This window comes from Eschscholzia californica, unplaced genomic scaffold (genome assembly GCF_041429995.1).
Source record: "Eschscholzia californica isolate CP2 unplaced genomic scaffold, dmEscCali1.0.p SCAF_3, whole genome shotgun sequence".
Lineage (NCBI taxonomy): Eukaryota > Viridiplantae > Streptophyta > Magnoliopsida > Ranunculales > Papaveraceae > Eschscholzia > Eschscholzia californica.
In genome coordinates, this window is record NW_028238420.1 from 53,614,212 (window position 1) to 53,638,442 (window position 24,231).

Below are 24,231 nucleotides of genomic sequence, written 5' to 3' on the forward strand. Positions count from 1 at the left end.
AGTGGTTGGTGTGAGTCTCGTAGGCACCTTTAACCTTGCGCTGGTATAGAGGAAAACAAAGAGGTGAATCCGAGTTAGCTTCGCCCCTGAACCTGACTAGGTCTTGAAACAAAGTAAGGAGGTCTGCAGAAGTCAACTCGACACCTTTAGCTCTGGATTGTCTCGAGGAAAGTGCAAAGGTGGATCCGAACCCGCTATACCCCTGAGCCCCGCTTGATTAGAGAGAAAAAGTGAGGAGGTATGTGTAAGTAAGCTCGGCACCATGAGGTTTGCTTTTCCAAAAGAAATGTACTCCAAGAAAGAAGAACAAGCAAGAAAAACACAAATGAGTTGAGCGTGCTCAGGGACCGTCCTTCAAACGCCTACCAAAAGGTTTGAGAAAATGCTAGAGGGAACTTAAAATTTTGCGTCCCAGCAACAACATGTTGTGCTCCGTACCAAGTTCGGTCCCTACTATGTTTGCTGGGATAGGAGCTTATTAACCCTGACTTTTTGGGGCTCAAAACAATGGCAGGTACTGTATCACGGTTGATAAACTTATTTCTTTAAGGAGAGTGAGGGTAGCAAATTCAACTGACACGGATAATAGCCAAAATCAAGCACGAAAAGAGGGGGTCGGGCAAAGCATGGGCACAGCCGCACAGAGATTCATCACACCTCTGCTCAGGCTTCTAGGGTGTCATAAAACGGCAAATCTAAATACAAGTAGCACCGACTATTTTGTAGTAAATAACTCAATGTTGGTGAATATAATTGTTACATGTGAGAGTAGAAATGATATTAATGAAGAATATAGAAACCACATTAAGAAACCGGGTACATCCTTCAACGAAAAAAAAAAGAAACCAGACACATGTTGCAACAAAAAATGAAACCAGGCACTAGCATTAAATAATTGAGAAGTATTATGGTAAATCGTTGATCCGATACTATTCTGATAAATCTGTTTTTTTACACTTTAATGTATTCATCCTGTTAATTAATTCATTATGACCATTCTTGTATTTCTCCCATGGTTGTCTAACATGTCATCTTCCTCTTTTCTTTGGCAATTTCATCTTCAGTTCTATTTCCCATTAGTACATCTAGCCCGATCCTTATACTTCTTGGTGCTATAAAACACAAACTCCATTAATAACTTATGTTGCAGCTGGATCTTCTTGCTATTTTGCTCGTTCTCTCGGAGAAGAAAGAAATTCGTTGATCATGCTCCAGGCGTCGTGCACTTGATATTTTATTTAGACATCTGAATTCAAACTTAGGAGCAAGAGGTAATTTACCAAAGATTATGGAGACCATTTCGTCACAAAGATATGGACTGGTAATTTGATCAGCCTCCTCCTTCTCCTCCTTCTTGTTAGATCACCTTCAAATCTTCAACGTCACGAGCTTTTCATCCAACACAAAACCCTTGCTGCGGCCCTCCGAAACCTGATTTTGTGGCATGTCCAACAAAAATTCAAGCGACAAATCTTATTTCTCTTGTATTGAATTGTCTACAAAGATTTATTATTGGTGTGTTTGGATGACGGAATCATGAATTCGCAGATTCATGAGTCCTTGGAATTTATGATTCCACGGATTCATGAATCCAAATAATATTTTTTGGTTTGTTTGGTAACTAATAAGAGTCTTATGATTTATTATTATTTGAGTATTTTTAAACGCTTCTTTAGAAAAAATGTTGAATAAACCTTGTTCTCGAAACTCGTTTTTTCAAATATCGTTTCATTCGAGGAAATATCAAAATTTGGGAAAAAACGGGTTTTAGAGAAAAACAATTTTTTTGAAGAAAAAATGATTTTCAAGAAAAAAAAAAGTTTTTCCTGGGAAAACAGATTTTGGGGAAAAAATGATTTTTGAAAAAAAATAATATTTTGAAGAAAAAATGATTTTCGGGGAAAAAACTGATTTTTAGAAAAAAAATGATTTTCAGAGAATAAATTATTTTTTGGGGAAAAAATAATGATTTTTGAAAAAATGATGTTTTTAAAATAACTTTTTTGTTGAAGGAATTTTTTTTTGTTGATTTTAAGTTTGAAATTTGGATAAATTAATTCAAAATCTTAGCAAATCCAGGGAGTAGGGTGGGATTTTGGTCCAATACAAATTTTGGGATTAGGAATCCTCAGGATTCAAGAGTCCTAGGATTCTTGGTAGCCAAATAGACCAAGGGTCCGTGATTCTTACCAAATCTCACTTTTAATAAGAATCCTACTTAGGAATCCTGCAACTAAACACACCATATATGTTTTGAATATGAGCAACTCTTGTACCTCACGAGGTGCCTAAAAATACTCATTATTTTTATTTTTTATTTTTTTAATGAAGACAGAGAAAAAGAGGGGCCAAAGAAAAAGTGGGGCCAAAGAAAAAGTGGGAGCAGAGAGATAAAATTGCCGTACAATTTTCAAATTTTTTGACTTAGAGATAAAATTTCCACCAAAACACTATACTATGTAGTTACATCAGTATGCTTGGTGAAGCCTTATCCAATGTGGATAAAATCTTCATCAAGGTACTTCTTTTACACTAAATTTTATTTTTTTTCATTTTTTATATTTATTTTATAACTAAAATAAGATAAATTTATTAGAATATTAATTGAAATTATAAGATTTAAATTACAAATTAAGACTATTGCACATTTTATTATTTTATGGAGACTAAACGGAAATATTTTATAACGACCAAATGCAAATACTAAAATGAATATGGGCAGGGACGGAACTAGGAGTAGTAGTCAAGGGGGGCCGAACCAAAAAAAAAAGTGAAAAATCTAAGTCTATTTGCTCGAACCCAGGTCTCTCACGTCCAAAACTCGGACCTCTACCATCTCACCCACGCTAAATATATGTTATATGTATGACTCGAACTTTATTTATGCGTTAAATCAGAAAGCAATCAGCATTTCTAAAACAATTTACGGCAAGTCAAGGGGGGCCATGGCCCCCTTTGGCCTGCATGTAGATCCGTCCCTGAATATGGGGACTAAAAAGAAAAAAAACAATTAAAAAGAGATGAAATATAAATTTTTAAAATAGTGACCAGGTTCACGCCCTGGAAAAGGATGGTGTTTTCCAGGGTCGTTGTGTCTCCAACTCCCTCCATAACACCAAATAATAGTCCTTATGGAGGGTAGTTGGAAATGCTCTTAAGACCTGAAAATTCAATTGGACAAAATGGAGGCCAAAGGGTGGTGTCATTAAAATGTTATGGTCCTTTAGGGTATTATCCTAAATTAATTGTACATCATGAAGGATCTAACCACTTAAAGCCGTTCAAAACTTGGTGAAAGTTAAATCAATCTAGTATAAGTGAAATTGAAACATGTGAATATAGAAAATTAAAGGTGAATAAATAGAACTTGGGAAATATTTTACCAGCGGTAAGAAAGCACGTCCCACTGTCTAAGCGTTGAGAAATATTATGGTAAATCGTTGATCCGATCATTGATTGTGGCCCTTCCATCCCTTGGATAGATTGATAGGTAGGTCTGCCCTTCCATCTCTTGGATAAATAGAGAGGGAGGGCAGAGTTGGCCTTTGCCCTTCCGTCCCTTGAGAGATTCAAATTAGGTCTTCTGTTTGACTTGAAAATTTTGACAAAAGAGAAACGAGATCAGCACTTACATATATTACTTGGAAAGTCTAAACTAAAAAGAGTACAAAAAGTTAACAAAGAAAACATGAAACTAAAAATTGTCAGAATAAAGACATTTGTTTAAAATTGTCTAATACAATGAGTCTTTGGTCATTATCTTCTCAATAATTCATAACTTTAAAATTTGTTAAACAAGAAAAGCAAAAGAAATTTTTGGTAGAAGATCTAAAATATGGGCCTTAATAACACAATAAGTCCACTATCAACACAAAATAGACCAAAAGTCAAATACAAATACAAATTTTGAAATGTATCAAACAAATTATTTTTTCACATACCATTTTTTGAGATTCACCCAATAAATCATTGTTGCATGTCATGTTTCTTCTCTGATAACATGACAACAACAAGGTATAGACCAGACAAGGAAATTGTACAGGATGGTAGTGACGGCTGATCTAAGAGAACTTATAACCTTATATTTATAGTGTCGATTTAGGGCATCACCGATAAAGAGGATTACGTGGTACACGTTTAAACCACAAAAAACGTTTTTTCCTAATAGGAAACTAAATCCTATTGAATCATTTTGATATTACTTCTTAACAAATTGCCCGTTACTAAAGGAAGGATTCTTCTCTGGAAAACTAAAAGATTTTTTTCTGTCCGAGTGTAATAACCAATATATCCAAAAGATATTATAGCATCTCCAATGCAAAACTCAATCTTAAAAATTTGAGTGGCCCATAGGACTTTTTGAATTTTTCTTGAAAAATTATCTCCAATGCACAACTCAACTAAGATCTCAAAGATGATGTTTCGAGGGTGGAATAAAGATATCTCAAGAGGATTGAGATATATCTAATTGTCCAAAAAAAAATCAGCACTTACATATATTACTTGGCAACTCTAAACTAAAAAGATTCCAAAAAATTGATCAAGAAAGCATGAAACGGAAAATTGTCAAAATAAAGTCATTTCTCAAAATTCTCTAATACAATGAGTCCTTGATCATCATCTTCTCAATAATTCATAACTTTAAAATTTCATAAACAAAAAAAAAACAAAAGAAATTTTTGGTGGAAGGTCCAACGTATGGACCTTAATAGCACAATAAGTCCACTGTCAACACAAAATAGACCAAAAGTCAAAATCAAAAACAAATTTTGAAATGTATCAAACAAATTATTTTGCACATACCGTTTTTTGAGATTCACCCAATAAGTCATTTCTGTATGACATGTTTTGATGGCGGCCATCCCACCAGTGGGCCTCATGGCCAAACCAATAACGGGCCCAATGGCCAAGATCCTATATTAATATAAGTTCACAGTTTAGTATTTAGGGTTTCCATGCTTAGAGTTCTAGCAATCAAAGAAAATATCATTAATAGTTACCTTCTTTCTTTATTTGAGTCTAACTAGGAAAAATATAATCACTATATAAGAGAATTCCAGTCTGTTTTATAACACACAACTGAATTATCAAATACAAAACCCTTGATTGCATCTTCTTTGTTTACAATTATTTCATTTATCTTTAGTTATTTATCGTTTCTTCGTTAGTTTTATTAATGAGTTCTAATACTTTTACGCTTTCGCCAAAGTCTACATAAGCTGGTATCATGAGCCCTCAAAATCCTGATCAGAAAAGGGCTAATTTTTTTTCATCAACAAATCATTCGGAAAGAAATAAGGTTTTCAAATCAAGACTTGCAATTAACAACAAAGTCTGTGATTTCATCATCGATAACAGTAGCGAAGAGATATGATTTCCCAACGCCTTGTCAGTGCTCTCAAACTACCCACAACGACACCCAATCCCGTACAAAATTGGTTGGATTTCTAATCCGAAAGAATTATCGATACGTCACCAATGTACTTTCTCTTTCTCTATTGGTTCTCACTATCGCGATTCTATTGGTTGTGACGTCGTGGACATGGATAATTGCCATATTATCTTTGGACGACCATGGATTTTCGACGTCGACGCCACACACCATTGCCGCGCTAACACGTTTGAGTTTTCTTGGTTCTGAAGACATCTAACACTACTACCATTATCGGAGGAACCGACTACTACAAACGCACCAACCGAGACAACACCACCACCACACCGTGACAACACCACTACCGACCGTGATAGCACCTCTAGCCCATCCGAAATCGTGACAAAACTACTCCCACACCGTGGTTTCCTCCTAGCAACGAAAGATATCTCGCCTACCGAAACCACACCACACCCATCGGTTCAATCTCTACTCAACGAGTACAATGATTTAATACCCTCAATAACCCCACCTTCACTTCCACCATTACGGGACATTCAACATCAAATCGACCTTATCCTGGGAGCAAATTTACCAAACTCACCTCACCATAAGATGAGTCCACAAGAACATCATATACTACAAGAACAGGTGGAGGAATTGATGAATAAAGGTTTAATTCGAGAAAGTCTTAGTCCATGCGCGGTGCCAACTCTATTGGTTCCCAAGAAAGACAAGACATGGCGTATGGGTGTTGATAGTAAATCTATCGACAAGATTACAATTAAATATGGATTTCCGATCCCTCAACTAGAAGATGTGCTTGACCACCTTACAGGTGCTACCGTTTTCGCAAAAATCGATCTCAAAGCAGGTTATCACCAAATTCGTATTCGAGAAGGGGATGAATGGAAAATGGCTTTCAAAACAAAGGAAGGCCTTTATGAATGGTTAGTCATGTCTTTTAGACTTTTTAATGCACCTAGCACGTTTATGCGATTCATGAATCAAGTTCTCAAACCATTCTTAAATAAATTTTTGGTCGTATACTTCGATGAAATCCTCATCTTTAGTAAGTCCAAAATTGACCACCTAGACCATATTAAAGCAGTTTTTGATGCCATGCGTCAGAATTATTTATACATGAATGTTCCGAAGAGTCTTTTCTTCCTAGAAGAGGTTTATTTATTGGGATTTATTATCAGCAAAGACGGCATGAAGGTCGATCCTGCTAAGGTCCGAGCTATTTCAGAGTGGTCAGCCCCTTCCTCCCCATCCGAAGTTCGCAGTTTCAACGGATTAGCTTCAATTCTTTCTACATGCATTTTATACGGGATTTCAGTACAGTTATGGCTCCACTAACGAATTGTTTAAAGAAGGGCAAAGTTTTTGGGGACCCCAACAAGATGAGAGTTTTGCAACCATTAAGCAAAGACTTTGTTCCGCACCAGTTTTGGCATTCCCGGGTTTCTCCAAACTTTTCGAGGCCGAATGCGACGCTTCTGGCCTTGGTATAGGAGCAGTTCTTTCTCAACATAAGCGACCTACCGAATTCATGAGTGAAAAATTGGGAGACGCAAGACGCAAGTGGACTGTGTATGAGTCCGAGTTTTATGCCTTCTACCGAGCCCTCCGTCATTGGCATCGATTTCTTATAGGAGTGGAATTTGTCCTCTTTACGGACCACAAGGCATTACAAACTTTAAATGATCAACGAACCGCCGATCCAATGCATATGAGATAGATTTGATACATCCAACAATTCAAATTCGTAATTAAACACAAATCTGGATCCTCTAACACCGTGGCCGACGCCTGAAGCCGACGGGCGAGTCTTTTACGACCACGACGGTCCACGTTCCAGGCTTTGACGTCATCTTCGAGCATTACAAAGACGATCCAGATTTCGGCTCAATTTGGGACAATTGCACTAACAATCGATCGTCAGGTGAGTTTTATCGCCTCTGGTTACTTATCTCACGGACAACAATTGTGTATTCCTATCTCATCACTACGAGAACATATTATACGGGAATTACATAACGAAGGACATGTCGGACGCGACAAAACAATCGCTTTGGTATCCGAATAGTTTTACAGGCCAAAGCTAAAGCGGGACGTCTCCCGCATTGTTGAAAGATGTTATACGTATCAGACAAGTAAAGGCAAAGCTCAAAATACTAGTCTTTACACTCCTTTACCAACTTCGGTTACTATTTAGGAAGACTTGTCAATGGATTTTGTTCTTGGCCTTCCACGGTCTCAAAAGGGGCGTGACTCAATTTTGGTCGTCGTCGATCGTTTCTGCAAGATGGCCCACTTTATTGCATGCAAGAAAACGGACAATGCGTCAAATATAGCAAATTTATGTTTTTGGGAGATTGTTCGTCTTCATGGGTTACCAAAAAGTATCGTTTCCGATAGAGACGTCAAGTTTCAGAGTCACTTTTGGCACTTCTTATGGAAGCGGCTCAATAGTAAGCTTAATTTCAGTAGTACTTGTCACCCTCAAACTGACAGGCAAACCGAGGTCGTCAATCGTTCCCCTCGAAAATTTACTTCGTTGTATTACTAAAGACAAGGGTGTCAATTGGGAAACGACACTTCCTCACGCGGAGTTCGTGTATAGCAGTACTATTAATCGTACGACAAAGAAGGCTCCGTTCGACATTGTAAACACCTCACGACCGAAACATGTTCTTGATCTCGTCCCACTCCCATCGATTCTGGACTTCGACTCCACCGCAGACTCTTTACCGTCCCGTATCCTTGAGTTAAAAAGTGTTCTCTTGACTTGGTCAAAGCTGACCATATTTTGGATCAACACACCACTTAAGTATCAACCTGAAATCAGACAAATAATGATCGATGTAGGTTCTTGTAAATCATTTCATCCGTGATTAGTTTTCTATGTCGGTGAAAGTTTTTCATTTGTTTTATACTCTTACACCATACATCAATATTTTGATTCAGATGTTTAATACATTGAGAGTAACTATTAAAAACTGATGATGTCAAAATTTGTCCGCCTGGTACCATTCAAGATGTAGAGACCAGAATGTTGAATATCGATTTGCTCCTCCCGATCTGGAAGCGAAATTTGTAAAGAACTTGAAAATCTCGAACGCTTTAGATAATCAGATTGTCCGCGCAGTTAAATAATTGAGTATTAAGTAATCCCGAGTTTAGGAGTTGATGACTTACTCGTTGGTTGCCCAGTTTAAGGCGAAGCTTAACCTTGTTATGGGCTTCTTTAGCCGACTGTCAATAGACAACGTTGATGAGACAGTTGAGATTAGTGGTGCTTATCGGGTCAGGTCGGGACTTGACTTAGGCCAGGACTAGCCATCCGGTAGATAAATTTAAAAATAAAAAAGAAACTAAATTAAAATCTTACCTAATACAAAATTAAATTAAACGAAATGTTACAAACATAAAATGAAAATGAGTCAAAGCATGACCCTTAATTATTAGGTAAAAGATTTTATGTAAATTATTTAAAATATTTTTGATGAAACTTACTTAAAAAAAAAAGATATGGAAATTATGTAAAAGATTTATAATGGAACTTACATAAAAGATTGTAGGGAAGTTATCTCTAAGATTTCTAATGGAAGTTACCTCGTAAAAGATTTCAAGAAAATTATCTAAAACATTTCTAATGAAATTGACTAAAAGATTTTGTATAGATTATCTAAAAGATCCCTAAAGGAGCTTACCTATAAGATTTTAGGAAAATTATCTAAAACAATTTATGAAACTTACCAAAACGATATTAAAGAAATTATTTAGAAACTTTCTAATGGAAGTTAGCAAAAGATATCTTCTGTAACATGAAGTAAATTGAAACGACGAAAAAGATAACAAATATAAAACATAAAGAATTCAAAAAAGAAAAGTAAAAAAGAAAAAGGAAAAGATAAAGTCGGGCCCAACTCGAGACCGGGAGTAGACCTCGGTTGACCTCGCCTATTTTCTGTACGGACTAGGTCGGACCATGAACGGATTAGTTCGGATTGAAATTTAGAATAACCGAACACTTTGGATTGGACTATGGATAGGCTCAAAAAGTCGGTTATCCAACCGATGTTCACCCCTATTCACCGTTGTTAACGCTCCCTGAGTGTTCACCTTCTTAAAATGCCTATTTTCATTTTGAAATGGGGGATGGGTGATGGAAATGAAAATAAACCAATGGGAGGAATGCTTCTATCGTCGTTCGATGCTCAATCTTGGGTTTCTCTTCCATCCCCTTGATGCACAATGGAAGAAGAAGATGAGACGAGTTAAATAAATTAGGGGTCTAAAATGCAATACTTATTATGTAAGGGTAAAGTGAGAATTTTTTTAAGAACAATTTTAGAGACGGAATATTCTGAGGTGATTCCGTCAAAAGAGAGTCTAAAGTGCAACACTGGAAAAAGGGAGTTCAAACCGCAAGTCAATTATACGAAAGGGGGTCCAAACAACAAATCTCACTTAAATAAAAAAAATTGTGTGAAAAATCCACATAAATTTTATCTGAATACGTGACCGATCAACTAAAGTAAGCTTCACAAATGTTACATGAGAGTTCTTAGTTTTCCAATGAATATTAAATCTTCCAAAGAAACATAAAGTTTCTTCAGTTTGGAACATATTTTAACTAAAAATAGATAATGTGTCCAAAATGAAGATTTATTTTAAACTTGAACCCGAAATTTTCATCAAAAAAAAGAAACTTTAACCCCGAATAATATGGAAGTGCACAGAAACTCATTCAACTATACTGAACACAAATCTTATTTTTTTGTCGAGAATGGACACATATCTTATTGATCAATGTTCACTCAAAATGTTTTAACCGATCAACAAAGAAGTGATATTAGACTGGTTCCATGGAGAAAAAGTCTTATTTTCTGAGGTACATTTTAGCGTGTCTTCCTGGACTAGAAGAAAGGTTGTGTTTGTTTTTTTAACTTTCCAAAATCCGAATCTGAATTGAGATCCCCATTCAGATTTTTGATGTTTGTTTCTCTTATTTATGAAAATCTGAAATGTTGGAGACAATGTTTGAATGGACTGAAAAATAACTCAATTTTTTCAGACTTCAAAACAAGTCTGAAACAAAGGTCATACATCTGATGTATTAAATGACACCAATGCCCTTGTGATATTTTCCTAATCAAATATTTTACCAGCACAACCAGAAACCAACTGCCACCACGAAAAAGACCACAACCGAAGTACACACAATTACCACTGATCTGTTAGACAGTGAGGCATTGAGAGAGAGAACCCTTGTCGGATACGACGAGAGTTTAATGTGTTAGAGAAAAAAACAGAACCCTCGTTGGATCTGAAGAGAGTGTAGCTTTGCTGATTTTCAGTTAGAGTGGGATAAAATGGTTGAACCCGTTGGTCCTTCAGTTATAGAGGGAGAGAGAGATCTCGTCAGAGAGACTGTGAGAGATCTCGTCAGAAAGACTGAGAGAGATCTTATGGGAGACACTTAGAGAGAGAGAGAGGTCGCTTGAGGGACTGAGGGGGTTAACCGAAAGAGAAAACTCGAGAGGGGGCTGAGAGAGATCTAGCTAGAGAGACTAAGAAATAGAGAAAGAGAGAGTGAGGATTCAGTGCTTACTTTTCTTTTTAGGGAAATGATAGAGTTACTTAAAATTTGTTACTTAGAAGATGTCACCTTTCCTCATTTAGAAACAAAATCCTCATTTAGAAACAAAAACAGTCCCCACCGTAATCAAATTTTGAAAAAACTGTCTTTTAGTGAATTTCACGTCATTATGTCATCCTCTAAGTAATTGTAGCATCTCCCTTCTTTTTATTAGAGAAGTATAAGGTTTTCATGGAGTTAGGTTCTCTAAAAGATATTAAATAGGTATATAAATGTAAAAATGTTAATTCGAACCTAGTAATTCACTTTTAAATAACAAACATCTAACTTACAAAATAGCTCAGTCAATTCAGATTCAGACTTGCACAAAAAAACACACAACCCGACACTTAAATAGTTAAATGACATCTGTCTCTTTCCAATTCAAATATGAAATCCCACACAAGAGCCCAATTAACTCAACATGTCAGAATATTTGTTTGTTTCTGGCTCATCTAAATGACCCACTCAGGTCTATTTGAAATGGTATAGAATCACATTTCAAATATCAAAAGTTATCTGAACTTACACTAGCTTGCTATAAAAGTAAATGAATAGGGAATTTCTTTTTACCAGCCCCCTTACTGCCTGTCATAAGCTTCCTCCTCCTTGATGTTTAAAACAACAAGCTACCTAGAAAATATGATTCAACAATTAAGATATCTAAAAGAACTGGGTACAAGAACACAAAAATATACCCGATTTCATTGTGAAACACAGCTCTTTTCATCTTCTTATCGCAGTTAAAGCGATGCCCATTGGGTATATATGTTAAGATTGACTGCAGTATGAGAATTTCAATAGAATAGATGAGCTTCTATTCGTATGTTCGCTTCCTTTTCAGAATTGTTGGAATGATGGAAACTGATCCGATAAGAAAAAGCACAGCTAGAGTTTTAAAATCGTATAGATCTTTCACTGACTTGAGATCCCCCAGAGCAAGACCAGCCTGATCATGAGACACAATCATAGAACAATAAGGTGAATAGACAAACTGCAGTAAGCAAAATTCTGTAAACGCAAAATTTTCTGTTTTGTTATAAAATATTAACCGCAACTTCAGCTTTTCAGTTTTCAAAACCTGTTCATACTTTTATTTAGAAGTAACAACACTTCGACTCATCAAACCAAATATTATTTTTCTTTTCACATACTAAAGTGAAGGTAAGTGCAATCAATATACTCAGAGCACGCTTACTAGTTGCGGCGTTTACATATTGAAGTCTCTTCTTTGCCGAAAAGTAAATCGCCCACCAATAGTTTATTCCAACTGTCGAGATTTCCCGGTTGAAAATACTTGGTATTGATAAAGAATTCAAGATTTCTCTGCCTCCAATAATAGGTGATCCCATTACTAAATGCAGTATGCTTCCAGATCCGTTATCTTCCACTAGTGAAGCATAGTTCCAACTCACACTACCAAGTGGCTAAAATATCTATGTTCATTTCATTAAAATCTTAGTTCCACTACCGGGTGCAGATGAATAAACAATGGTCATTGCCATGGCTCTTACCTAGTTTAAGATGCACAGTGTAACTGACACCTTGCTACTATAATATGGTATAGGGGAAAAGGAACAAGGAATTTTGTAAGAATATGTCTCAACTTGTACATTTGCACAGGTACCCATGTGTCGAACACTTCTCTAAAGCTCGATCTACGTTTGTCTCCCTATAAGGTTTTTCTTCTCAAAAGTATGAGAAGACAAAGAAAGTTTGGGGTGCTCTGCGTTTTTCCATTACATTATTTCAATTGCTTGCAACACAGATTACGTAGCACTACGCATATTTTCAGCATGCATGTCAAAAGAACATCAAGAATGCAAAAACACACAGTATGGCACAATAAATCGACTAACATATTTGAGTACACATATTCTGTGAATCTTATAGGACCACAACTGAATTGTCGATATCGTTAAATGACATATTAACATGGCTATATAACTTCACTCATTTATCACCTACGCAAGTAAACATAAGATTTAATATATCGACATTATACACCTGATAAATCATTTATTACCTCCTACCATATGCAAACAAACACTACACCATCCTATATCGTCAATATACGCCTGTTATATTGTGTATTGCACTAAGCCGAGATGCTAAAAAATTGATATTGAATACTTAAGACCAAAACAGACAAGTGCATAAGGGCCTCGTTAGTTGATATGTGTGAATAAAAGAAGATACTTACTCTGACAGTTATATAGGAAGCTGGTAAAACACCAACCAACGTTGCTAGAAAGAAAATATGGAACGGTATATCTACTATTGGAGATGCCACATTGATAAATGTATTCGGTAAAGTTGGAGTTATCCTCAAAAAGAGCATGTAATTTAGAAGCTTGTCCTTGCGCTTAGCTATCTGTTACGAGGGAAAAGTTCAAGTCAGCAAGATAAGTAGGCAACTGAAGCATTTATGTGAAGAGAATAAAAGAAATATACCTCTCCCTGAAAGTATCTCAACTTTTCAGGCCACAACCAGCTAACTAAAGGCCTTCCGATCAACTTCGATAAGAAATAGCAGGACGATGCCCCAGCTGTAGCATTTAGAACAACCAAGAACAAACCTCTAATAACACCAAAAAGAGCCCCTGCTAGCAATGACATGAATATAGTCCCAGGAATCATGAATGTCTGCATGAAGATGTAGGTTGAACAATAACCTATAATGAACTCTGCTTTATAATCACTTGCATATGTTGCCAGATGATCTCTACAATAACATATACAAGTACAATATGCATTAGTAACTAAATTAAATCACCAAAAATTTCTTCGAACAAAATTTTGAAAACTTACTTTAAAATTCGAAGATCAGAAATAGAGCGAGGAAGTTTAAGATTTCCATATTGAGCAGGTGGCATGGTTAAGTAAATAGAGAAAAGTCCAATAGAGAAAACCAAAAACACAGTTAAAGCAACAGCTAATTCCCATCTTGATAATGGAAATTTTCCTTCTAATTTTGAACCAAATGGTTTTTTACTAGTAGGAGAGTCTTCTTTCAGATTCTCTTCATCTCTTTGTCTTCCACCATCACTAATCAAATTCCTTGGAGCAGCCATTGTTGTTAAACCTTTTGAAATTGAAGATAAACAAAAGTTTATCTTTCCTTAATTGACATGATCTCCATTAATTAGTCTGGGATAAGTTGAAACCCCATGAACAAACCATAAAAAATTGATTTTTGAGAAAGCAAATTACTAGAGAGTGGTTCTTAATCAAAACCCTAGCAATTGATTGTATTAATAAAATTTGTGAATTGGGTAAGGAGATGAAATTGATCTGCAAAACCCTAGGAATGATTCGTCTATTGTTGTTGCATGTAAGGGTGAATTGAATTAGAAAGAAATCAGACAAATGGGAATGAAACCCTAATTTGAAGGCTCCTTCTTTTCTGTCTCCGGTTTTCAGATCGATAGGAATTTAGAGGGAAACTTCGAAGCATGAAGTCAGACCCGAGCGGGTTGCCTTAAAATATGTGCCACTGCCCTGTTGGAAAAAAAAAGAATACTAGTAAAGGCGGGAATCGGGTCTAACCCGCAGGCAACTATGTCATCGGGTCAAGCGGTTGAGGCACTTCAAAGTTCAAACCGAAACTGCCTATCCAAACTCATGATTTCCTTCTTCAAAAGTTTCGATGGAAGAAAAGATTTATTTATCTGGCAGGTCGGACAACTCTAATCAAGATTGCTCTCATATCTATCTTCACGTATTTATGAGTCTTTCTCTTTTACCATAGGGAATGATAAACAAATTGGAAGCGCTCGAGAGAAACCTCTGGTGGAATAAAGACGAGGGAGCGCATAAAATGAGTTTGCTCCAGTGGGAGTTAACCAATATCCGTAAAGAGCTAGGGTTTGAGTATTCAGCCTCTAGCCAAGGTCAACCAGACCTGTGGCCAAGCTGGTCTGGGGACTGTTGACCCAACCTAATTCTACCTGGGTTAAAATTATCGTAGAAAATATTACAAGGGAGATTTTATAGGGGCCCCTCATTTTTGTTAAAAGGCCTCCCCTAAGAGATTATTTAGCAAGTAAAATGGTTCATGGGGAGGCCTTTTAACAAAATTGGGGAGGCCTTTTAACAAAATTGGGGAGGCATTATTACAATACAGACTCCTTTTGGAATGAAAAATAAGAAAAAAAAAATTGCTACTCTTTTATGAAACTCCCTCGTTGAGGTGAAGGACGATCCCTAGAAAAATTTTTGCTCCCAAGTGGGTGACCTCCTCAATCTCCGACGACCCTTGCATTCCAGATCTCCCTGCATTCAAGCCCCGATGCATTCAACCTCCGCATGCGAACATTTACAGAGTCTCGGATATGATTAATCAAAGTAATGCAACCTGGAAGCTAGATATTAACAACAATGATTCACACAGTCCTCTGTTGAAGCAATATCAAAGATCCCACTCTGAAATTAGACAGACTCATCTTGATCCCTACAGCTAATTGTCTGTTCTCATCCAAATCTTTCTTCAAGGAAATCTCATCGACTCACACTAACCCTAAAGTCGGTACCAGATTTCCCTTGGTCTCGTCTACGGAGAATATCGCTCGTCGAACCAAAAGTTATACAATCTATATGAAAAATAGTAAACCAATTAGACGATTACATATGGTGAAACTAATTAAACGAATTAGAATTTGAGTGTGGAAAACCTAGAACCTCCTTATTGTATATTTACTAGACATAACCTGTGCCTCCAACACGGTCGATTTTGTGGAGGATTTCATACATTGTAAAGTGGGAGACCACACGTTATTAGAATCAATGATCTTTGATCTATAAAAATAGACCTTCTGCATGCTATGACTATTATTGGATTTCATATCAACAAAAACTATCCAAACTAAATATGTGGGATTGTACATTTTGAAAAACAAACTAGTGAATCCAAAGTCCAAACAAATGGAATTTAGCCAAACTAAAACAATTGAAAAGAAAGTAAGCAAGGAAAAACAATATATATATATATATATATATATATATATATATATATATAATTATGATAAGCTCTGATCCTGTCAACGATTTAATTTTGTTTGCATAATATTATTTTGGTACTTCGATTTATATATAATCGATTGAAATTTGCTAGAGATATTATGAAAAAACCATTCAAATTTGAAAGTTAATTTTTTTTAAAGAAAAACACTTAAAACATACACAATTTAAAAATTAAAAAAAAAATTATATCCTTATAAGGTCATTAACTAGTGTTACAGGATCTCATCCAGAGTAATATCTCAGGAGAGTAGATTTACACTTTTCTCTAATAAACAATTCAAATTTGCAAGTTAACTTTTTAAGAAAAACACTTAAAACATACACAATTTAAAATAAACAAAAGAGGCTTTAATCACTCTTACTAATAACTATATATTTAACCTAAGCTAGCTTGTGGGGAGATTAATTCACTTCCATTAAGTCTTTCTTCCTCACAAGATTTGTTATTCACCTTCCTCTAATATACTTGTTCCAATCAACTATATATATAATCTTCGTGTAGTCATAACCACCGATATTGTTTTTTCTTTTTAGCGTTGTTATAAATCCGGGAAATAATCACCAAAACAATTTCCTTCGTTACGATAATGATTTAGGTCATACTTTTGAGGAGTCATGGATACATCTGCATTTAGAGAAGAGGTTGTTTCACTAAGTTGAGAAGCAAGCAACTTGTCCAAAGCTTTCCAATCCACAAATTGCACTCCTTCATAGTTATTTCTTTCGTTGTCACCGCTGAAATTACTCCGAATATTGTTGTCATGAATATCTAAACCCTCTCTAGTAGTAACTAAGCTTGCAGACATTGAAGGACTGTCTAGTTGTGGTAGTTCCATGTTACGATATTGTTCATCCATAAAAGTAGTAGTGTTATTGGATATGATTCCTTGTTCTTGGTCATAACCTAAGTATTGTTGTTGAGAATTTACTCCTTGGTGACGAGTATAATTAGAATCGGATATTTGCATTGATGAACTACTTGAGTTATCACCGAAAGATCGAATTCCTGCATGATTGTTGGCTGCCTTTAGATAATAAGCATGATTCCATGCCTCATAACCTTGTATATGACTTGGAGTTGGTTTCTTAAATGCTCGGCAAACAACCCATCCTTCATCCTGCATTAATTTATCGAAAATTAGTAATATATTAGAGATGATAGATAATCTAGCTAATCATTTGTAATAAGAGTTGAAGAAAGTTATAAATAGTTCATTAGTATTAATTTCAAAAGGTTAATTATTAAAAATGGACTAAAATTCGCTTTAACGAGTGCTTATTACTTTTTACACTATGGTTATACATGCATATAAAGCTTGCATATGATCTAGTCCCTAATACCAAATCATCTCCATTTCAATGCAAAATATAATGTAAAAGTGGTGTAAAGTTAATGGATCCAAAATGACGTGGCAAGATTCCTTTCAAAGTTTGACTGAATCTAGACCGTTCTCTTTATAAGCCGTTCATGTTTTAACTGTAAGGATTCAGTCAAACTTTCAAAAGAGACTTGCCAAATTATTTTGTCAATTTTTTTGTGAATTTAGCATTTCCGATAGTTAAATATGAATTAATTCATAATTAGATTTTCATATAAAATGTACTTGCCTGAGGAGGTGCATGTTCAGATGTTTGGAGACGATATTCATGCATAATCCAATCAGTTTTCTTCCCATTCGGAGCTCGACCTTTATAAAACACTAAGGTCTTTCTCATCCCTATTATTCTTTGCTTCGAAAGCACTGCTTTGTCTCTCCCGGTCGCCTTCCAAAATCCAGCAGTTGTCGCTCTATTAGTCCGTGTTCCTGTCGGATATTTTTTGTCTTTGTGACTGAAAAAGTACCATTCATTTTGTTCTTCATAACCTAGCTTGCATTTATCTGTAAACCCAATTATTCATACATGTAAGTTTGAAAGAAACTGATTATTGTAAACAAGACAAAAAAAAAACCTAATTTGATAATATTTGAGTTAGAAATACCTTGTATTTCCCATGGTTCTATTCTGTAAAGATCAATATCAGTGATAACATCTAGGTCAATCTTCTCTGAGTTCATTTTTCTGCTAAGGTAGTATCCCACCAATTCTTCTTCTGTTGGATGGAATCTAAATCCTGGTGGCACTGCTGATGACTCCAACTCCATTACTATCTAATCAAAGTCAAAAAAAGTTAACCCACAAACTATAATATAGCTCAAGTATAATGGTTAAGAACGGCGAAAATTTCATTAATCCATGATAAATGGTTCTTTATATAAATAAGTATAAGTGTATATTTGGTGTGATGAATACCTAAGAGACCTATCAGATTGTGGGACATAATGTTTGGAAGTAAGATATAAGAACTCTAGGGTTGTGTCCTTGTAGGTATTGAAAGGACAATATCTAGGTTTCTTGAATCTTGAATACAATCTCAAGCAAAGAATGAATAAGAATTAAAGCTATTCTTTCATATAAAAAAAATGGAGTTTTTGAGAGTGTAATATACACTCATAGTATATACATATATATATATATAATACGAACTTTATGCAATATTCTAATGGTCGGATGATTAATTATCAAGTTGGTAACAACGTCACGGTTGAAATCGGTAAAGGACCACACCATTGGTTAGGAGCACATATTTGATCTCTGTTCTAACAACAAAGAGTATGCCTTTAATGACAAAAAACTTAGTTGAAAACATGGAGAATTATTGTCTAATAAAAGGAGCCGAAAAGATAGACTTTTGAGAAGCCAAATAGAAAATAATTAAGAACATGTTTTGCTGTCTATTTATTTTACTTTCTTAGAGTGAGGTGCACTCCATGGGCCAAATATAGTGGTGGTAGACCTTTTAATCACTCACCCACCACCATACTTATAAAATCTTTCTACAATGTAGTCCATTATACTCAATCCCTGTTATATACATGTGGTATATGCGAGAATAGTTTCACATAGAGAGACTATGTAAATAGTACTTAATTAGAGTATCTGTACTCTGTGATAATTAGTTAGTTATTAACTAGACACCCATAATCTTAAACAGATTATGAAAACTAGGCCCATATATGATGGGTTCAAAGACCACAGCATATACTAAATCACCCAACAACAAACTTCACACCCGAGAGGGAATAGTCCCCCATAGACAAACGAAAGTTTCATGTGTACCAATAAAAATATATATAAGGTATCTCCGCTTATTGCTAATTCATTTTTAGTTGAATACAAACAAACTTTTTGTATCTTCATACGATGATAGGAGCGTGTAAGCATAACATACATGAGAAAGAAAATGAAACTGTAGGTTAGAAATAGTATAAGATTCTACTTTGTATAGATAGGTTAACCTTAGAGACACTAAATCAATGTCAATGCAAACTAAGTATTGTATAGTTACAAATACTGACCTGAAAACAAGCCTGGTTGATAGATATATTTGTTCTTGTACACACCCAAACACTCAGGGGAAAAAAATCTAGAGAAATAGAGTGTTGATTCTGAGATAACCAGTTATATAATACACAGAGAGAGAGAGAGAGAGAGAGGTTAGGTCATAATGTGTTTGTATGTATAGAGGGAGAGAGAGAGGTGTTTACTATATAGGTTGGTTGGTTGGTTGAGTGATGATCGAGTTTATGCGTACAAGTGAAATGTGTGCTAGCTAGGTTATAGAATTAGATGAAAACAATAAGGATGACATCTCTATATATAAATATAAGTAGTAAAATATATGTATAGATAAGAGAAAAACAAATGAAATAAAAGGTGAGAGAGAGAGAGAGAGAGAGAGAGAGAGAGAGAGAGTTTCAAACAAGTACTAGTGTTGTTGAGTGCGCGTGGGGGCGGGGGTGGCAGAGAATGAAAGGTTTGTTTGGACGGCCATCATACCCAATACACCAAATCCTCTTTCTCTATCTCATCTGTCTATCTCTCTCTCTCTTTCTATAGATTGATACTACTCTCTATCTCACGCCAACTCTTCACCGAAATTTTGTATGACACTCAAACTCATACTATACTATATAAATATTATCCAAACAAACTACTAGTAACTTATTTCATTGGATCCCCTTTATTTCTGTTATTGCTTGAGCTTCATATATCAACCAATTACAGCTCCTAATTTTACACATTTGGTCTCTCTCTCATTCCCTCTCTCTCTCTCTGCAAATATGGCCGCCCTTTTCCTAGTTGTCATCCTTCTCTTCTTGCCATATGTATTAGTTTCATTCTCACTCTTCTTCATCCATCCAATCATTTGTAACTTTAATTCTCACCCTTTTATCCATTCTTCATTATCACTATTCTTCATCTGCCTGACCCACCAAACAACCCAACCCCCACCACCACCACCACCACCATCCCTTTGTAGCTAGCTATTATGTGGGCCCTTAGTTTATTCAACCCGAACTCTATTTAGACTTACATATGAATGGAATTATATGTTGGACGGGTGAAAGATGATTATGAAACTATTTTTGTTCTTTGGACGCTCTTGCATATATATGCGAGATTTCAACAATTTTATTGATTAACTTGCTTAATTTCTCTGATTTTTGGTAACGATCAAAATGTTTGTTTTGTTAAAACTTCTGCTAAAACTTCGAAGAGAGAAGACATAAATAATGCGTAGGATACTAAAAGTTGGATATTAGGAAAAACTCCATCCTCTTTTTTTTTCTCAATAATGGCAACTTCATTGAAAAATGATGACAATGAGTCGTCATAGAGAATTACAAACAGAGAAATTAAAGAATTAAAAACTAAATCCGAAAATGGAGTAGTCTTCTTCCAATCGAACGGGAACTTCAATAGAAAATAAGTCCTTTAATGAAAACAGTTAGTTGTCGGGAGACTTTTACTTCTCAACATTCCTCTCCAAGACTCCAACCAAAGAGTCCATAAGATAGCAAATGGAAAACAAGTAATCAATAAAGGTTTTCCAACTTTGTTCTAACTTTCTTGGCAACCACACCAAATTTTCTAGGCATATCAACATTCTACAAACAAATGGTTGCAAGATTCTTCTTCAACCATACAAAGATTACATCTGTTAATCAAACCATACCTCTTTTTCGAAGAGAGTTCGTAGTAGGAATTGTTTTATGCCAAATAGCCCAACATTATATCAAGTTCAGATTTAGTCAAGTATTTTTTTAACAGAGTTACAGAATTCATATTAACATAGAGAAAACGAGAAAGATAAACATCACACCCTACATTAACTCTAATTTTGCTTTAACAACAACCATATAATAATCAAAACTACTATTTCATGTGTTTTGGTGAGTTTATTTTGGTTAAAAGGAATTTTAGTCCACAAGCAAAGGAAGTGGTATGTGTTCCCAAGTGATTTCCTGACCGCTCCTTTTAGTGCTATGTCTAGACCTAATTTCTTCATGACTTATAGGCGCACTTGAGTCCGAGATTAATGACATGGATTTTCTTCTTCCATCTACATATGATTTCAAATTAAAGAAGATACTTAGCAAAACTCACAACTAGCCTAAAAATCATTATGGAGAACCCATTTGTTCGGGAAATAAAAATACCAGTTAAAGATCAACAAATGATGGATTTCTACTTCCAATATATATCATGTATCTAAAATCAAATTTGCATTCAATAAATCATTTTATCATAAAGTTACATATAATTCCATAAAATTTCAAGTACTTGTTTTTATAGTGAGGATGTTCTACTAATTATATGAATCGATATAAATATATAATGTCAGATACACTTAACCGTTCCACAATTCAACTTTTTGGAATACTTTTTAGTTTTAATTTATTTATGTAAGACAAACTTAGCTTTACAATGATACATAAACTTGAAAGGGATGTAAGCTAAATAATTTTAAATTAAATTTTGCAAACAAACGCCCAAAAAGTTCTTTTGGGGAAGGGTTATATATATATATATATATATATATATATATATAGGTCACTTAAGCCCCAAGCACCCTTAACATAAAATAGTAGTAGCTCATTTTAGATAATATAATTAGCAGGCAAGGTTTATGGTTGGAGTTAGTTAATAGAAAATGTACGGAAATGGCTTAAATTATCAATTTAATATGTCCTTATGGAGTACATTATTAATCCCAATAAATTAAGGACTAATAAGAAATTTATTGGTTAATGATTCTTGGATAAGTTTTCTAAGTCTGGCTTTCACAAATTGCAGTATAATAAGCTTATAGAGGACAGATAAAGTTCATTAAAAATGACCCCCATATACAATATAGATATATTCATCAGCATTCATTAGCAAGAAACCATTATAGAAGAGAAGGAAAAGGTACTTCTGGTTTGTATAGAGAAAAGAAATGGTTAACCAACCTTTTTTCCTAAAGCTTGAATTGGTAGAGAGATATTGTTTACTATGTATTTATGCTGATTTTGGAGTTAGCTCTATCCTAATATAAATGAACATTTTGTATATAAACACATATGAAAGTAGATGTTAAATCTTCTCTCAGCCTATATAAGAGTTTATAGAAGAAGGTGGAATCGTATTTGTGTAGAGACTAATGATGCTAAAAAGAACCAAATATCTGAGAATAGTGTATCATAGACAAAATATCATCTAGGTTTGTGTTTTAACTCATTGCCAATTTAGCTCTGAGTTAGTCTTACACAAACTTAACATGGTCAAGGAGCTAGACCTACATATGATAAGTCCATCCGATTTAGTTCACTAACATTTGATTTTGAGTTGAATGTCTGTCAACCTAAGAAAATAATCTTAAAGTGATAAATATAAGAAATTAATTTGTACAGACATCCCAAGAAACAAGCATACAATAAAATTTGTAAGACGACATCCCAAGAACCAAATGGACTTTTCGCATAACATAATAACATTTTAAGTAGCAGGCTTGGACTCTAGGTATTTTTTGTGACGTCCCAAACCTTAGCAGTTGTCGATATTGTCTCCGCTTTTGTCACCTAGGCCAAAACTCACATGTACAATTGTGATATTTCCACATCGCTCACAAGAGTGTCTGTATATCCTGGGCTATATGTGTACGCTCAGGTTTAGCAAGTACCAAGGTTTCTTAAGTTAGCTCGCCGAGTCTTCGCTAAGAACACCCTTACTTGTGGGCTTGGCCTGGGCCCTGGAGTGGCAAAAGTGGGACAATATATATATATATATATAGACAACTGCTAAGGCTTGGGGTGTCACACTCTTAGGGTATCTTACAGTTTATTCAGAATTGTGAACCAAAAAACTCTTTTTATTTAGAACAATAGGCATGGAAACCAACATACACTACTCCCAAACCAAGGTTATACATACATAGTTTCTGATTTGAAACATCAAACAATAGAAAACAAAAATAAAAATAATTCAGAGATAAGAAACAAAAGAACTTCAAACATACAAAAGTGCATCAAAAGTGTAATACATTATTTTTAGTCAAAATTAGGGGAAACATGCCGAGAAGCGTCTTCATGCTTGGCGTGGTAAAAGAGTTTGATTTCAGTATCCCCTTCCCAGATTCTTAATTCTTAAATCTTAAATAGACCCAAATTCCACCTTTCTGCTCCCTCACTCTCAATCTGTTAATAATTTATTTTTCATTGAGAAAAGAATTGTAAAGTTTATTTTTCATTAGGAAAAGAATTTTAAATTTACTTTTAACGTGAAACAAAATTCAATTCAATTGACATGTTTTAAAATTTCGATATCTTTTTGAAATGCATAAACTAATTTTAGCTCCAAAGAAGAGCAAACATTCACAACTACCACAACTTCTGAACTACCACCAGGATTATCTTGGACTGAAAATAAGAATGTCTTGAAATCAAGATTGACGGACCGAGTCTTTATCTCCAAAAACTGTTTTGCAGCCAAATTTTACAGGTATCCAAACATCTTTAGAACAATAAATCTTTTAAGATCAATGGCGACATTGCAACTAGACACTTAGAAAATAGTTAGACATTATGATACTTACATGTCTTATAACTATGAAAATATTTATTCAATACACACAAACTTACCAACATGCACGGTATATTCTATTTTACAAGTTATTCATCGCTTCTCTAAAAATCTTATGAATAAGGATTATAGTGAGCTAATTCTACCTTAAAAACATTATGAAATCAATAGTGTATAAAGATGGTCCCCTTTAAGATGTACAAAAAGAAAGTGGTGGTTAGTGGATTATTTTAATGAGGTTGCT

The 24,231-nt window shown here is 34.9% G+C and overlaps 2 protein-coding genes across 3 annotated transcripts; both read right to left on the bottom strand.

The window, feature by feature from the left end:
• Positions 1–11,265: 11,265 nt before the first annotated feature.
• Positions 11,266–14,660, bottom strand: LOC147551855 (SNARE associated Golgi protein family). The gene is made up of 4 exons (XM_086670708.1): positions 13,833–14,660; positions 13,476–13,746; positions 13,225–13,395; positions 11,266–11,970 (listed from the first exon to the last, which is right to left on the bottom strand). The coding sequence occupies exons 1-4, from the start codon at positions 14,093–14,095 to the stop codon at positions 11,839–11,841; spliced, it is 837 nt and encodes a 278-aa protein (XP_086526834.1). The 5' UTR covers positions 14,096–14,660; the 3' UTR covers positions 11,266–11,838.
• Positions 14,661–16,214: 1,554 nt separating this feature from the next.
• Positions 16,215–19,740, bottom strand: VND7 (vascular related NAC-domain protein 7). Of its 2 annotated transcripts, none has more exons than XM_086669494.1 (4): positions 19,442–19,740; positions 18,025–18,189; positions 17,652–17,923; positions 16,215–17,161 (listed from the first exon to the last, which is right to left on the bottom strand). In XM_086669494.1, the coding sequence occupies exons 2-4, from the start codon at positions 18,185–18,187 to the stop codon at positions 16,583–16,585; spliced, it is 1,014 nt and encodes a 337-aa protein (XP_086525620.1). In that variant the 5' UTR covers positions 18,188–18,189; positions 19,442–19,740; the 3' UTR covers positions 16,215–16,582. The 2 variants fall into 2 exon arrangements, with proteins under 2 accessions (XP_086525620.1, XP_086525619.1); XM_086669493.1 differs by having other exon boundaries at positions 18,025–18,193; positions 19,442–19,606.
• Between the last annotated feature and the right edge of the window lie 4,491 nt (positions 19,741–24,231).

Excerpts from the sequence above, each read along its gene's own strand:
- VND7 (XM_086669494.1), bottom strand. The coding sequence starts at position 18,187 with ATGGAGTTGGAGTCATCAGCAGTGCCACCAGGATTTAGATTCCATCCA. Across the intron at positions 17,924-18,024 it reads AGAACCATGGGAAATACAAG|ATAAATGCAAGCTAGGTTAT; the intron begins GTATTTCTAACT and ends TTGGGTTTACAG. Across the intron at positions 17,162-17,651 it reads CTGAACATGCACCTCCTCAG|GATGAAGGATGGGTTGTTTG; the intron begins GCAAGTACATTT and ends AAATTAATGCAG.
- LOC147551855 (XM_086670708.1), bottom strand. The coding sequence starts at position 14,095 with ATGGCTGCTCCAAGGAATTTGATTAGTGATGGTGGAAGACAAAGAGAT. Across the intron at positions 13,747-13,832 it reads TCTGATCTTCGAATTTTAAA|AGATCATCTGGCAACATATG; the intron begins GTAAGTTTTCAA and ends ATGTTATTGTAG. Across the intron at positions 11,971-13,224 it reads CTTCCTATATAACTGTCAGA|GCTGGTCTTGCTCTGGGGGA; the intron begins GTAAGTATCTTC and ends TCTCATGATCAG.